Here is a 15,219-nt window from a genome sequence, read left to right on the forward strand (position 1 = left end):
TTACAAGTCCTGTCCAATGACCTCACATACGTTGTGAATACTTCTTTGGTCCACACAGAAAAGAAAAGGCTTCTCTTGAAGTCTAAGTCGCCGGGGGAAAAGATGGGAAACAAGTTTGCCCTACACCAAGATACTTATTGAGTCCAGTGCTGTTTAAATTCCTCACTGGACAGAAGAAAAACAACAACAACAACCAAAAAACACAGGCTCTGATATAACTAACACCCTCTTGGGCCTGAAACGTAACCGTCAGAGCACAACACAAGCCAGCGATCTGTGAGCGGCGCCAACGGGGAACTCCCCCCGCGGGCGCGGGGCAGGTGCCTGAGGAGACCGCCTCACACACGCCCCGCTGGACCTTGCCGCGGGCGCATGCGCGCGCCGCCACGCTCGAGGGGGCCGGGCCCCGACCGCCATCTTGCCGTGCGCGGGACTCGCGCCGCGGGTCCCAAAGCAAGCCTGGGCTTGCGGCGGGGTCCTGTCCGGACCGCCTTCCCCTTTCCTCTGTCAGACCCAGCCAACAGCCCTAGCCGGCCCGCCCAGCCCAATGAGCCAATGAGCTGATCCGAGGCTCGCAGCTCGACTCTCAGCCGCGGCTTGCCCAGGTGCCCGTCCCGCAAGGCGGTGCGCGGGGGACACCTAGCCTGCCCCTCCGGCCGCCATGCCCAACGTGCAGCTGCCACCCAAGGAGAGCAACCTCTTCAAACGCATCTTGGTGAGTGGCCGCTGACCGCGCCGCCGGCGGCCCCGCGCCTGGCGCGGCCGGGTCGCCCCGCCCCCCTCGGATTCTTTGTTTTTGTGGAAATCCGCACGCCCGCCTCGCCGGGCTGCCTCCCCGCTGTCGTGTCTCTCTGGACAGCGCTTCCAGGAACTTCCCGCCGCCGTCACCCTGGGCCTGGGCGCGGGGAGCGGCCTGCGCGCTGCGGTGCCTGGCGGCCGGCCTCGCCGGCTCCTCGCTCCTGGTCCTTCGCAGTTACCTTTAGCCGTCACCCCCGCGCCCAGGGGTGCTGGTTCGCTGCTCCGTGTGGAATCTGTTGCACAGCGCGCGCTGACACTCAGGAGAGAGGGAGCGAGTCAGTGGCGGGGCGGGATCTGGTTTATACCGGTTCCCGGGAGCTAAAACCTCGGACGGAGACCGACCCTCCCTTTGATCGAGAGGTTTGTCTTCTTTTGGTGGTCAGTGTTCACCCTCTGAGAAGTTACTGACTGGAACTGCCATTTTTAAGTTATAAATTCGAGCACAACTCTTAATTGCTTTTTAAAAAATGTTATTTTTACTTTAATTGGAGGATAATTGTTGTATAATGTTGTGTTGGTTTCTCTTATATAGCAACGTAAATCAGTCATAAATATGTCCCCTCCCTCTTCAACCTCTCCCCCCGCCCAATCCGCCCAATCCCTCTCTGTTGTCACAGCGAACTCGGATTGCATTTAACTCGTAGAGGCCCTGCGGTGAGCCAAGTGATGAAAGCTTCTTGGGGTAGGCTGGGGTTGCACTTGAGGGAGCATTCACTTTGTTTTGTAGCAGAAAGAAACCTGGGAAGCAACGTGGAAAATGCGGTGAAAGTGTTAAATCTTAATTTTATATGGTGCTTAGTGTTGAGCTGAAACTCCAATCCTTTGGCCACCTCATGTGAGGAGCTGACTCAATTGAATGAAAAGCCCCTGATGCTGCGAAAGATTGAAGGCAGGAGGAGAAGGGGACGACAGAGGATGAGATCGTTGGATGGCATCACCGACTCAGTGACACGGGTTTGGGTAAACTCGGGGAGTTGGTGATGGACAGGGAGGCCTGGCGTGCTGCAGTCCGTGGGGTCGCACACGACTGAGCGACTGAACTGAACTGAGCTAGTGCTGAGGAAATAATGGGAATGAGTGTAAAAACCTAATTGTGGCAGAACGCTTCTTTCGACTTTGCCTTTATTTTTTCTTTATTTTACTTTCATTTTTCTTATATCTTTATATTTTTCACAATGTGGAGTTGGAGAAGTGAATTTTTGCCCCTTTTGGGTGAGCTGGTCTGTTATTGTTATTTTTTTTGTTTAAGGAAGCTGAAACATGTCAATGAAAAATCATCTATATAAATTGCTAGTTGGATTTCAGGATATTTGCATTTGTACATGAAAGATGACAACGCTTTTTTTTGTCTATGTGGATATTTTCTAGTTCAAATCATGTCATCAGGAGCATAATGAGAAACAACTAATTTATTATATTCTAGTTAAAAAAAGTTAAAACTGCTGCTGAGTTCACTTTATTGCCCCCCCGCTCCCGCCCCGTCCCCCCAATTGGGAAATGCTGACCATTTTTAATGAGTATGTAATGTTTTTATAAGCTTACATGACTTTAGGAAGATGCTGCAAAATGAATTATTTTATCATCTCAAATTGCAGTAAGTGTGGGTAAAACTTGGCTGGGACAAATTCCATAGTTTTCAGAAGCCTGTCATAGAATTATTTTTTAGTTTTGTTGTGGGCCAAAGTGCATTGCCACCAACAGTAACTTTTAAATGTTAATATTCATTGTATTTAAACATCCAAACATGTTTACCAGGTGGCTTATCAACATAGTTTGCATAACTTGTTCCTGCCTGTCTTATTTCCCCAAACTGGCTGTTAGCATTATGTTTTGTTGAATTCTGAAACTACTCCATTGCTCTTTACAGAGGAGACAGTCAAACCCAGGAATAGTAAATGACAGTGTAGGGGTCTCTGTCTGGTTAGTAGCCAAGTTGAAACTACAATCTGTTTTTTCTACTTAGTATATATTCCTTATTGAACTTAATAAGACTTTCCTTTAACCTGAATACTTGGATACGGGGGATGACTACCTGGGTTTGAATTGTGGCTCTGACACCAGCTGTGTAAACTCAGTAACTATGCCTCAGTCTCCATCTAAATGGAGATTACATGTATCCCATAGGCTTTCCTTGGGATTTAAGTAAAGAGTAAATGAGAAAAGCACCTGACACATAGAAAATGCTTCCAGGAAGTGTTAACTATTATTATTCCTGTTGTTGGTAGTATGATATTACTTCCAGATCACTTGGTAAGGCAGAAAAAAACATAATATTTCTCTTTTTCTCCTCTTCCCCAGTAGTTCCTTCTGCTTGTTTTTTTCTTCTTGTCTTTGTCAGATGAACTCCTGTGACTAGATTCAGATTGTTATTTAAAAAAATTTTTTCTTTTTTTTAGTTCTACCACTTTATTGCTACCAACCCATCTCCCTCCACCCTCGTGCACACATGCTCAGTCATGTAATCCCATGGACTTCAGCCCGCCAGGCTCCTCTGTCCATGGGCTTTTCCAGGCAAGAATACTGGAGTGGGTTGCCATTTCCTTCTCCAATTTTTAAAATTTTTATGTTAAAATATTTTTGGAACGGGTAATATGTTAGCATGATTCAAAATTCAAAGTTTTCCTATCCTGTCTCCCCAACCACTAAGGTCTGTCCCCCAGAGGCCATGAGTTCAGTTCAGCTCAGTCGTGTCCGACTCTTTGCGACCCCATGAATCGCAGCACGCCAGGCCTCCCTGTCCATCACAAACTCCCGGAGTTTACTCAGACTCATGTCCATCGAGTCAGTGATGCCATTCAACCATCTCATCCTCTGTCGTCCCTTCTCCTCCTGCCCCCAATCCCTCCCAGCATCAGGGTCTTTTCAAATGAGTCAGCTCTTTGCATCAGGTGGTCACAGTATTGGAGTTTCAGCTTCAGCATCAGTCCTTCCAATGAACACCCAGGACTGATCTCCTTCAGGATGGACTGGTTGGATCTCCTTGCAGTCCAAGGGACTCTCAAGAGTCTTCTCCAACACCACAGTTCAAAAGCATCAATTCTTCGGCGCTCAGCTTTCTTTATAGTCCAACTCTCACATCCACACGTGACCACTGGAAAAATGATAGCCTTGACTAGATGGACCTTTGTTGGCAAAGCAATGTCTCTGCTTTTTAATATGCTATCCAGGTTGGTCATCTTTCCTTCCAAGGAGTAAGCATCTTTTAATTTCATGGCTGCAATCACCATCTGCAGTGATTTTGGAGCCCCCAAAAATAAAGTCTGACACTGTTTCCATTGTTTCCCCATCTGTTTCCCAGTGATGGGAAGTGATGAAGTGATGGGAGCAGATGCCATGATCTTAGTTTTCTGAATGTTGAGCTTTAAGCCAACTTTTTCACTCTCCTCTTTCACTTTCATCAAGAGGCTCTTTAGTTCCTCTTCATTTTCTGCCATAAGGGTGGTGTCAGCTGCATATCTGAGATTATTTATATTTCTCCGGACAATCTTAATTCCAGCTTGTGCTTCCTCCAGCCCAGCGTTTCTCATGATGTACTCTGCATATAAGTTAAATAAGCAGGGTGACAATTTGCAGCCTTGATGTGTTCCTTTTCCTATTTGGAACCAATCTGTTGTTTTTTGTCCAGTTCTAACTGTTGCTTCCTGACCTGCATACAGGTTTCTCAAGAGGCAGATCAGGTGGTCTGGTATTCCCATCTCTTTCAGAATTTTCCACAGTTTATTGTGATCCACACAGTCAAAGGCTTTGGCATAGTCAATAAAGCAGAAATAGATGTTTTTCTGGAACTCCCTTTTTTGAAGATCCAGTGGATATTGGCAATTTGATCTCTGGTTCCTCTGCCTTTTCTAAAACCAGCTTGAACATCTGGAAGTTCTCGGTTCACGCATTGCTGAAGCCTGACTTGGAGAATTTTGAGCATTACTTTACTAGCATGTGAGATGAGTGCATTTGTGAGGTCATGGTGGAGAGGTCTGACAGAATGTGGTCCACTGGAGAAGGGAATGGCAAACCACTTCAGTATTCTTGCCTTGAGAACCCCATTAACAGAGGCCATCAATAAGCCTCAAAGACACTTTTTCTATGAATACTTTTCCCCTCCAGATGCCACCCCTATTGGCCAGAATTAATCTCTTTCTTCTCCTTTGCTGGTCCTGTTCTGTTTTGAACTTAGAAGACTGTACACATTGACTGTGTTGAGCAGTGCTTATTTGTCTAGAATCTGAGGATGCAGCCATGTTTAAAACAGTCAGGATCCCTGTTCTCATGGAGCCTACAATATGATGGGAAAGACAGACACTAAGTAAAAACGAATAAGTAATAATGTTAGGAAATGATAGCCCTGTGTAGAAAATAGAGCAGTATCAGTGTGTGTGTGTGTGTGTGTGTGTGTGTGTGTGTGTGTGTGTGTGTGTGTGTGTGTAGGGGTACAGTAAGAGGCTGGCAGTATTAGAGTGGTCAGGTAGATGATGTGGAAAACTTGATCATAAGGAACCAGCCGTGGGAAGATCTGGGGAAGAACAATGTTTCAGAGGGGCAGAGGCCTTGAGGTGGGGGTGAGCTTGGCATGCTGAGTACTAGGGAAAATAACCTATAACCACAAGTTGAGTTAAGGATGAGGTGTTCTCATAGTTAATGACTGCGGAGGCCAGACATGGTTACTTAGCCTGGCTGGTGGCATTTAGGAGTAAAGAGGTTGCTTACATTTGTGTTAGAATAATTGATGGAAAGACCATGGTCTTTGAAGTCAACCCAGAGTTTGCAACTAAGCTGAGCCACTATTAAACAAATTTAATGAACTTTTAAGTTTCTGCATCTGTGAATTGGAGATGATGACACCTACCTTAAGGAACTGTTGTGAGTCATAACACGTTTTGTACAGACACATATTAGTTGCTCAATAAATAGCAGTATTTTTTTGTGTATATGCTTTGGTTCCATTCTTGAAGTAGCAAAGGCTTTTAATGCAGTTTCTAGTATTTTTCTTTGTGATCACATATGTTTTTGCTTTTGGATTTTGAATAAAAGAAAGCTATAACAGTGTATTGATTGACAATAAGGGGTTTTAAAAAAAGTATCTTTTCAAATATTTATTTATTTGTCTGCACCAGGTTTTAGTTGCAGCATGCAAACTCTCAGTTCCGGCATGTGGGCTGTAGTTCCCTGACCAGGGATTGAACCTGGGCTCCTGCTTTGGGAGTCTTAGCCAGTGGACCAGCAGGGAAGTCCCAATTTTTTCTTTATTTTCTGTAAAAGTGAAAATACTCAGATACCAGTAAGTAACAGAAGTACACTTCATGTTATAAGTGATTTAAATTGGTATAAAACCTTTCCATCACATGTTTTAAACCTAACTTTGAATCTTGAATTTAGAATTGGTACAATACAATGAAGTTATTCCATGTGTATTCATTTTGTGTAATAACTTTTCTTTTTCAGAAATGTTATGAACAGAAGCAATACAAAAATGGCCTCAAATTTTGCAAGATGATTCTTTCAAATCCGAAATTTGCTGAACATGGAGGTATCACCTGTGAGATTCCTTTGAGAAAATCTAATTCCACAATCAGATGGAAAGGATTTCTAACAGTGAAAGAAGAATACTTCGCACTTTCCATGGCCTTGTAGCTCTCTTAGAGTCCACACATGTTTAACTTTTTAAATTATGCCTCATATCATTCTTATTCTAGATTATTTCCTTCAATATCATGCTTAGATATATTTATAGACTTTACTTTTATTAATAGATGAGAAATAGTTGATCTGTTGGTAAATAAGTGGCATATATACCTCTACTTTTATAGACCTGATTTCATTTGTTGCTTTGAATAGGACTTATCCTTTGATTTCTTATGTATAAAATTAGAACAGTATTTGCAACACTGAAGTAGAATGAAGATACAGTCAAATGGATTTTATTTTTTGGTAGATGTATTGTTAATATATCTGCTGATCTTCATATGTAAATAGGATACTACTGATTTACATTTGGATTATCTTGGTTCTTCTAGCACTGATATCAGTTAAGTCTGTATTTTCTTGTCTAATCCTTTTTCGCTGGTGACCAGTGCATGGTAAAAGGATGAATCAGGTTAGACATGTAAGTTATGGTCCTATAGCAGAGGAAAGCCAACTGGGTCTCTGAATAATTCTCGAGTAATTCTCGAGACTTGAGTAATTCTCGAGACCATCTTATTAGGAAAATAGCCTGGCCCGACTCAGTTTCTAATAATGTTTAAAGCATTCTTTGAAGGAAGTGGAAAGAAGTCTTTGTTTCATAGCATTTTAGAAATTAAAGCTTATTTTCAAGCTATTTAGCAATAGAGTAGTGTTAGTTGCTCAGTCGTGTCCCATCCTTTGTGAGCCTGTGGAGTAGAGCCCGCCAGGCTCCTCTGTCCATGGGATTCTCCAGGCCTTTATCCAAATGGGACCTTCTGGGGAAGTTCATTATGTCAAAATAGATAAAATAAGATGTTTGATCATAGGAGCCTGAACTGTTGGATCACCATATTCTGAAAACCAGAGTCTAACCATTTTTCTTTCGTAATTCGGTCTTGTGGGTTATTGAGAGAATTATTTCATTCTGTATAATCTTCCTTTAACTCCCTTAAACATGTTCTTGGGTTAGTTACCACTCGCACAGTCCAGTGTTGTGCTTTTCAAGTGCAAACTGATCTTAATTAGCCTCAGTGGACTTTGTTGGAATAAACTTGCAACCAAAAATGAAGTCTGGTCCAGTATGAAGTAGGGTGACTTTTAAATTGTGTACATCACTTTAAGGTAGATTGAATGATTTTGTGGAGTATAAATCAGATTGTTAGATTTTTAGTAGAAATGACCTCAGGTGAAAGGTGAGGTCAGCTGCAGTAGATTTAACTCAGCGGGACTCAGGACCCTGCTGTGTTACCTTTTTCCAGCAGAATAATCTTAACTTCCTTTATAGAGTCTTCAGAAAGGCAGAGAGCTTTTTACCAGCTCAGTTCCAGCCTAAGGAATTTCAGAAAAGGATAGGGCTGAACTTTAAGCAGATACATAAATAGATTTTTACTTTATTTGGAGAGAAGTTCTTCTAACTATAGGATTTAAAGGATGGATATTGTACGCATTGGTAGATCTCATATTAAAATAGTGCTAAGAGAATAATTTGAATCTTTCATGGGTAAATAGAGTTGAAATGTTTTTCAGAGACTTTGGCTATGAAAGGATTAACATTGAACTGTTTAGGAAAAAAAGAAGAAGCATATGAATTTGTTCGTAAAGGACTTCGTAACGATGTGAAGAGTCATGTCTGTATCCTTTCGTAGTAGTTCAGTAGTTTTAATTTAATTCATTGTTTTCTGTTTACTAGTTTTTCTAACTCAAAAAACTTCTATGGAAAAATTTAAAGCTGTAAGAAAGAGTGAGTTTAATGAACTCTATGTACCTATTGTCCAGCTTCCAATATTATCAACATTTTTAATATTAATTTCATCTGTTCCCTACCCTTTGTTTTTTGTTTATTGGAAGATTTTAAAAAGAATCCCTATGCACTGTATATTTACTGCAGTTGTACTTAGTGTAAGAGAAAAGTAATTTTGATAATTGTGTGTATGTGCTCATTCAGTCGTGTCCGGCTCTTTGTGACCCCATGGACTATAGCCCGCCAGGCTCCTCTGTCCATGGGGATTTTCCAGGCAAGGATACTGGACTGGGTTGCCATTTTCTTCTCCAGGGGATCTTCCCGAGCCAGGAATCAAACCCACATCTCCTGCGTCTCCTAAATTGGCAGGCGGATTCTTTAATGCTGCGCCACTTGGGAAGCCAACCTTGATAATTATATGTGACTTAAAACCCATTGTTTTTTTCATTTACATCCATAAACAGAGTGATCCTTTCCCCATTCCGAATGATTTACCTTATAGTAAACTTTGTGTTCCTTAAAAGTTTCTTGAACTTTACTTTAGAAACCTTAGAAGAACATTCAGAAGGAACTTGTAAGATAGATTTTATTTAGTATAACTGTCATATTGATTCTTCAACTTGGTTTCTGCGCACAAGGACTTGGCTGTTACTTCACTGCATACTTATCATATTTTTCTTTGGCTAGAACCCCAGTGTGTAAGAAAACAAAAATATTCTTTAGGGATGGATCATTGAAACTATTTTAATTTGTGATTTGCTTGTATGTATACTTATTCAGAATTCGCATATTGCCTTTTTATGTTAATGTTTTGCATTTAAATCATCTAGCTCTTGACCAGTATTGAACATCAGTAGTCTTAATGGTGTTTTTTACATATTTAGCTTAGGGTTCTCTCAGAATACTAAATACTTATTTCATTATCCCAGTGCTTATCCCAGAGTGAAGAGAAAGGGCATGTAAGATAGTTTTTGTAGCCCCAAGATATTCTAAGAATTTAATTTACATTAAATAAAACCTTACTTTTTGTGGTCTTTAATCACTAGTCAATTAAAAACATGTTTTGTAGTTGACTGAATGAATATATACTTGTTTTAAAAGATAATTGCAATTTTTGTATATATTCTGTTTTAATACACAGTGTTTGATATTAAGAGCATGTTGAGATGCTGGCCTAGGAAAGTGAGGGACTGGAGGTTGGGAATGTGAAGAATTCCTACCAGTAATTTCTAAGGTTACTTAAAAATATTCTATGAAAAATTTCAGAATGTCCAAAAATAGAATACAATAATGAAACCCTATATGCCCATCACCTGGCTTCAGTAATTTAACAACTGTCAATCAAGGCTGATCTGGTTTCATCTTTTATCGCCTCTCTATCCCCCTCTTACTCAGGTCATTCTAAGGTAAATCCCAAACAAAATACCATTTTGTTAAGGTAAGCTTTCTGTTAAATATGTAATATAGTATATTCTAGTATCTGTGAATGTCTGTTTCCTTAACTTAATAGGTTGGCATGTGTATGGACTCTTGCAGCGTTCTGATAAGAGATATGATGAAGCTATTAAATGTTACAGAAATGCCCTCAAGTTAGATAAAGATAATCTGCAAATTTTGAGGGATCTCTCTCTGTTGCAGATCCAAATGAGAGACCTTGAAGGTTATCGAGTAAGTATTTTAGTCTTAAGTGTACATGTTTTTGCAATAGCTATAACTTAAAAGCATGTGAATTCAGAATGAGGTAAACTTAACATCATGTAGACTTGATTGTTAATTTCATTCTATAGTAGAAGGGGGAAGTCACTTGGGATCTCCCCTCCAGTGATAGTTGCAGAATTGCATAAATTGATCAAAAAGGGTAACTAGTTTATTCATTTAATGCTTTTTATTATAAAAGCTGGAATATCTCCTATGTGCTAATATTGGACCATATTCTTTGTGGGCTTGATATTTACAAATTTGGCAAACAGCTTTTATAATAGAAACCTAAATGTAGAGATTGACTAGCTTGCTTTATTATGGGTTAGAAAATACAAGATATTGTGAGGAGATTGCCATAAATGTAGTCCCAGACCATTACTGTCAACTCTACTGGGCATCTACAGGTGCTTATCCCACTTAGTATCCTAAATTCAATATGTTAAAAATGGAATTCTCCCCCCTTCTCATGTGACAGAGGCTACCGAGACTTAATAGTTCTCTTTCGATAAGTCTTCTTTCATTAACTTTTTTCCTTTTGCCCTTCTGCTGCTGTGTGAGTCCTTCTACCCTATGCTTAGACTTCTGCAGACGTTTCAAGGGTTCTGCTGAGCTTAGTAATGGCACTAACTAATTCATCAAGGTTGTGTGCTTTTTTTTTTTTTTTGGTTAGGACTTAGCAGCCTAAGTTTGGTGAGAGTTCAAATCACTTATCTTTAGAAATAAAGAAATTAACAATATTGGCAGGAGACTGGTTGCTAGGAGGGGCTGTGAAATAAATTAAAGAGCTGGTGGTTAGAAGTGAAGGACTCAAGGTCCTGGTGGTATCCAGGAACAGGGTGGAAAGGTCCCAGTTGAGAGTGTTGATAGCATAGGAGCTGTAGCCAGGGTGAGATACCTGAATTTATGATTTCTGGGTGGCAGTAAGGTCTAGGGTGTGGTGGTGGGAGTAGGTCCCTGCAACAGGGTGGAGATCATTAAAGAGAAGGAAATCTTGGCTCTAAGAAGATAGGTTATTGGTTGGTTAGTGTTAGATTTGCCCAGGATAATGGCAGGATTTGACAGAGAAATGAAAACTGAGTTAGACTTTAATGAAGTAGGGGGTGACAGAGAAGTAACGATGGAAATAAGGGGTGAGATTGATAAGAGCTTAATGCCATATTCCTAGAAGGAACAGACACTTAGAGGTGAATATTGTCCCAATCGTTTTGTCAAAGATAGCTTTTTTAAAGAAAGATCTAATCGTGCTTCTCCTCATGGCCTATAGCGTAGATGGCCAGCACGCATTCCAGTGACAGTCACAGAAGCTAAACATTACATTTTTAAAACTCATTGCAGCTAAGGTTTTTCATGAGACCCTGTTCCTCTAGGCAGTTACACTTGCTTAAAACCTGGAGACATACATGAACTACAAGGAAGCTGGAGTTGTGTAGGGAGGTTAGGTTTTGTGCTGGTCTGAAGATTTTGTGCTGGTCTTGATTCTTCTTGGCAACCAGGTGGAATTTCTGGTGTTTTCTTCCTAACGTCATAGACACTGAGCTGTCTTAAGAGTAGCAGCGGTGGTGTTTCTGCTAGAAAAGTCCAGTCAGATGTTTGAGTGTTTTCTCTGGCTCTGTCCAGCCTGTCTGTGGGCCTGTTACAACAATGTAAGTAGGTCTTAATTTTATATAATAATTTAATATGCAGGAAACTCTGCTTTCATTAAAAGCTGTCTTATTCTCTCTTTTAAGGTGTTTAGTTACCAGAAGACATTCTTGTTGTATAAAGGTAACTTTATAAGGCAGCCCAACAGCATTGACTCCACGGACAGCTTTTCAGCAACAGTCTTTCAGTGAGCGTTACGGAGTATTCCAGAATTTAAGTTCAGATGAGGAACATAGACAGTATTGGGTGGGCCCAGAAGTTCATTCGAGGTTTTCTGTACCATCTTCCGGAAAATCCTAGATGAATTTTTTTGTCCAACTCAGTATTTTTGTTTTATTCTGGAGTTCAGTGATACTTGTTCACTCAGTTCATTAGAAAGGAATTAAAGGTATATGTTGTCTTAAAACTGATGAATTATATTTTAGAGAAACTTTAAAAAGTGAAAAGAGTTTAAAAGTTGTTTTTTTTTTTTTTTAAAGGAGACAAGATATCAGCTTCTTCAATTGCGCCCGACTCAACGTGCTTCCTGGATTGGCTATGCGATTGCATACCATCTACTGAAAGATTATGATATGGCACTAAAACTACTGGAAGAATTTAGACAAACTCAGCAAGTAAGAAGTTGATTTTAACATGTCCTTTCTCTACAAACTAAAATAGTTGACTTCTATATTGCCTCCACCCCTCAAGCATGAATTAGTTTTTCAGATCTTTGGAAAAATTGAAAATTTTTTGAAGTAATTGGAAAAAAGTTATAATGTAGAATTCTTTTATTTTGGCCATGCCATGCATCGTGCGGGGTCTTAGTTCCCTGACCAGGGATTGAACCTATGCCCTTTGCAGTGGAAGTGCAGAGTCCAAACAACTGGACTTCTAGGAATTCCCAATATAAAAATGTTTTTATGCTATGATTTCAATAATATTCAAATGAATAAAGAAAAGAATACATGAAACTGAAAATAGTCTTGTGACTGTGGGAATTTCTTTAATATATATTGCTTTATATTTTATATAAATGTATTAAATACATTTTACTGTACATAGTAAAAAATAGAAAAATGAAAAAAATATAAAACAGTAAAATAGTAAAAAATTAGTAAAAATGCAAAAATATAGTGTGTGTCCCAAGAGAAATTAAAAAGATGTTAGCATTTTGCAGTAATTGCTCCAGATTTAATTATTTTTTAAAGAACTAAAATGTTCTGGAAAAACCAGTGTCCTCCCATGTCCCTCCCTAGAGGTAGCCACTATTGTGAAATTGGTATAGATCATTTCTAGTCATGTTTACCTTATGTATTAAGTCCATGAAAGTTTGCAGACTGTTATTTTATATATTTAAAATTTTACAAGAATGATACTCAGTTTTTAAAATCAGACATTCCTAGAGGTACATCTGTATTGATACATGAAGGGCTAGTTTATCCATTTTAAACTGCTGTTTGGTGTTCCATAGCTAAGGTTAATATACACTGTTTCATGTCTATTAAAAATTAGTGCTACGGTGAATATTCTTTTCTGCTGTTTCATTAGCCATATTTGTGAGTTCCTTTTCAATTTATACCTAAAACTGGAACTGCAGAGTTGCAGATCTGTGTCTTCAGTTTTACCCATTTGAAGCACTTGTACTCATTTATATGCCCACTAGCAAGGTTTGATGGTTATTATTTGCCTATGTCCTTACTGGACATACTTACTGTTAGCTGTATTAGTCTTCTGGACTAATAGTTTTTCTAGTCTTCTACATGTGAAGAAGTGTATCTCATTATTCTTTTAATTTGCATTTCTTTATTAGTGAGGGATACTGGGATAAGAGATACTAAGCTGTACTCTTCTTTTGATGTGTATGTCTGGCCTCAGGGCATGAGTTGGGAAGTGTTTTGTGCAGGATGGTGTTAGTTCTTAGGTGAACATATGGTAATACTCACCTGTGATGGCATCTGGTCCTGGGCTTTCCTTTATGGAAAGATTATTGGTAATTATGATTTACTTTTTATTTTATATTGGTCTGCTCCGATTTTCTATTCCTTCTCGAGTCAGTTTCAGCAGCTTATGCTTTTTGAGAGTCAGTCCATTTCATCTAGGTGATCTAATTTGTTGGCATACCACTTTGCCTAATAGTCCCTTATAATCCTTTTTATTTTTGTAGGGTTTGTGGTAACAGTCTTCCTTTTATTCTCAATTTTAGTAACCTTCTTTCTTTCTTGGTCATTCCTGCTAAAGACTTGTTGATTTGTTGATCGTGTAGTATTGTTAAATTTCTCTGTGTTGGTGTTTGCCTTAGCACTCAGCCAGGCAGTTTACCTATCACTTCATGGCAAATAGATGGGGAAACAGTGGAAGCAGTGACAGACTTTATTTTTTTGGGCTCCAGAATCACTGCACATGTGACTGCAGCCATGAAATTAAGATACTTGCTCCTTGGAAGAAAAGTTATGACCAACCTAGACAGCATATTAAAAAGCAGAGACATTACTCTGCTAACAAAAGTCCATCTAGTCAAAGCTATGGTTTTTCCAGTAGTCATGTATGGATGTGAGAGTTGGACTATAAAGAAAGCTGAACCTGAAGAATTGATGCCTTTGAACTGTGGTGTTGGAGAAGACTCTTGAGAGTCCCTTGAACTGCAAAGAGATCCAGCTAGTCCATCCTAAAGGAAATCAGTCCTGAATATTCCTTGGAAGGACTGATGCTGAAGCTGAAACTCCAATACTTTGGCCACCTGATGCGAAGAGCTGACTCATTTGAAAAGACTCTGATGCTGGGAAAGATTGAGGGCAGGAGGAGAAGGGGACGACAGGGGATGAGATGGTTGGATGGCATCACCGATTTAGTGGACATGGGTTTGGGTGGACTCTGGGAGTTGGTGATGGACAGGGAGGCCTGGCGTGCTGCGGTTCATGGGGTCGCAAAGAGTCGGACACGACTGAGTGACTGAACTGAACTGAACTGAACTGAAGGCAGTTGACAACTCTGCCTTAACTTTCACCTCTTACTTGTGCAGTCTCAAGGTCAGCAGGAGGTGAGAGCTTAGGACTTTCTCAGGTAATTCTTGAACCTGCGTATAGCTCTACATGTGTGTGACTTCAGTGCCCCCTATGGACGTCACATTTCCCAGCTTTTCCTTTAAGGCTTTTGTGTAGTCTGTTGTCTGTCCTGACTGTTACCCATCTTTCAGGCACTATAAAGGTAAAACACACGCCTCTAATCACTTTTCTTTTTTCTTTCTTTTTGGCTGCACTGAATCTTCATTGCTGTGCCCGGGCGTTCTCTAGTTGTGGTGAACAGGGGCGACTCTAGTTGCGGTGTGTGGGATTCTTGTTGCAGTGGCTTCTCTTGTGGAGGTTTAGGGCATGTGGGCTCAGGAGTTGTAGTTGACGGGCTTAGTTTGCTCTGCGGCTTGTGGAATCTCCCAAACCAAGGGTCAAACCTGTGTCCCCTGTATTGGCAGAGGCGTTCTTAACCACTGGGCCACCAGGGAAGTCCCCTTGTGATCAGTTTTGATGAGCACTTAGGCTCTCCCCTTTCCCCGAGGCTTTTTTTGCTCTGGGCACACTCTGAGTTAGGCTTGTACTTGGAGGCTTGCAGTGAACCAGGAGATAGGTCAGTTCATTACAGTTCTTGGGAAGGAAGCTTTGAAAGAGCCCCAGCTTCATTCTTTCTCACTGGTGACTGTCAAGCTGCTA

At 40.5% G+C, this 15,219-nt stretch overlaps 1 protein-coding gene across 9 annotated transcripts in view; it reads left to right on the forward strand.

Moving 5' to 3' along the window:
• The first annotated feature begins 405 nt into the window (after window positions 1-405).
• NAA16 (N-alpha-acetyltransferase 16, NatA auxiliary subunit) overlaps window positions 406-15,219 on the forward strand; it is a 67,199-nt gene continuing 52,385 nt past the window's right edge. For all 9 annotated transcript variants that reach the window (XR_006271174.1, XR_006271175.1, XM_043477725.1 and 6 more), the window contains exons 1-5: window positions 406-715; window positions 6,235-6,319; window positions 7,981-8,085; window positions 9,705-9,862; window positions 12,016-12,150. Coding sequence is in view for 7 of the 9 variants with exons in the window: in XM_043477725.1 (XP_043333660.1) it covers window positions 662-715; window positions 6,235-6,319; window positions 7,981-8,085; window positions 9,705-9,862; window positions 12,016-12,150 (537 nt within the window). In the remaining 2 variants the exon portion in view is untranslated. The remainder of the gene's footprint in view (window positions 716-6,234; window positions 6,320-7,980; window positions 8,086-9,704; window positions 9,863-12,015; window positions 12,151-15,219) is intronic.

Source organism: Cervus canadensis, chromosome 9 (assembly GCF_019320065.1).
Source record: "Cervus canadensis isolate Bull #8, Minnesota chromosome 9, ASM1932006v1, whole genome shotgun sequence".
NCBI classification, from domain to species: Eukaryota; Metazoa; Chordata; class Mammalia; order Artiodactyla; family Cervidae; genus Cervus; species Cervus canadensis.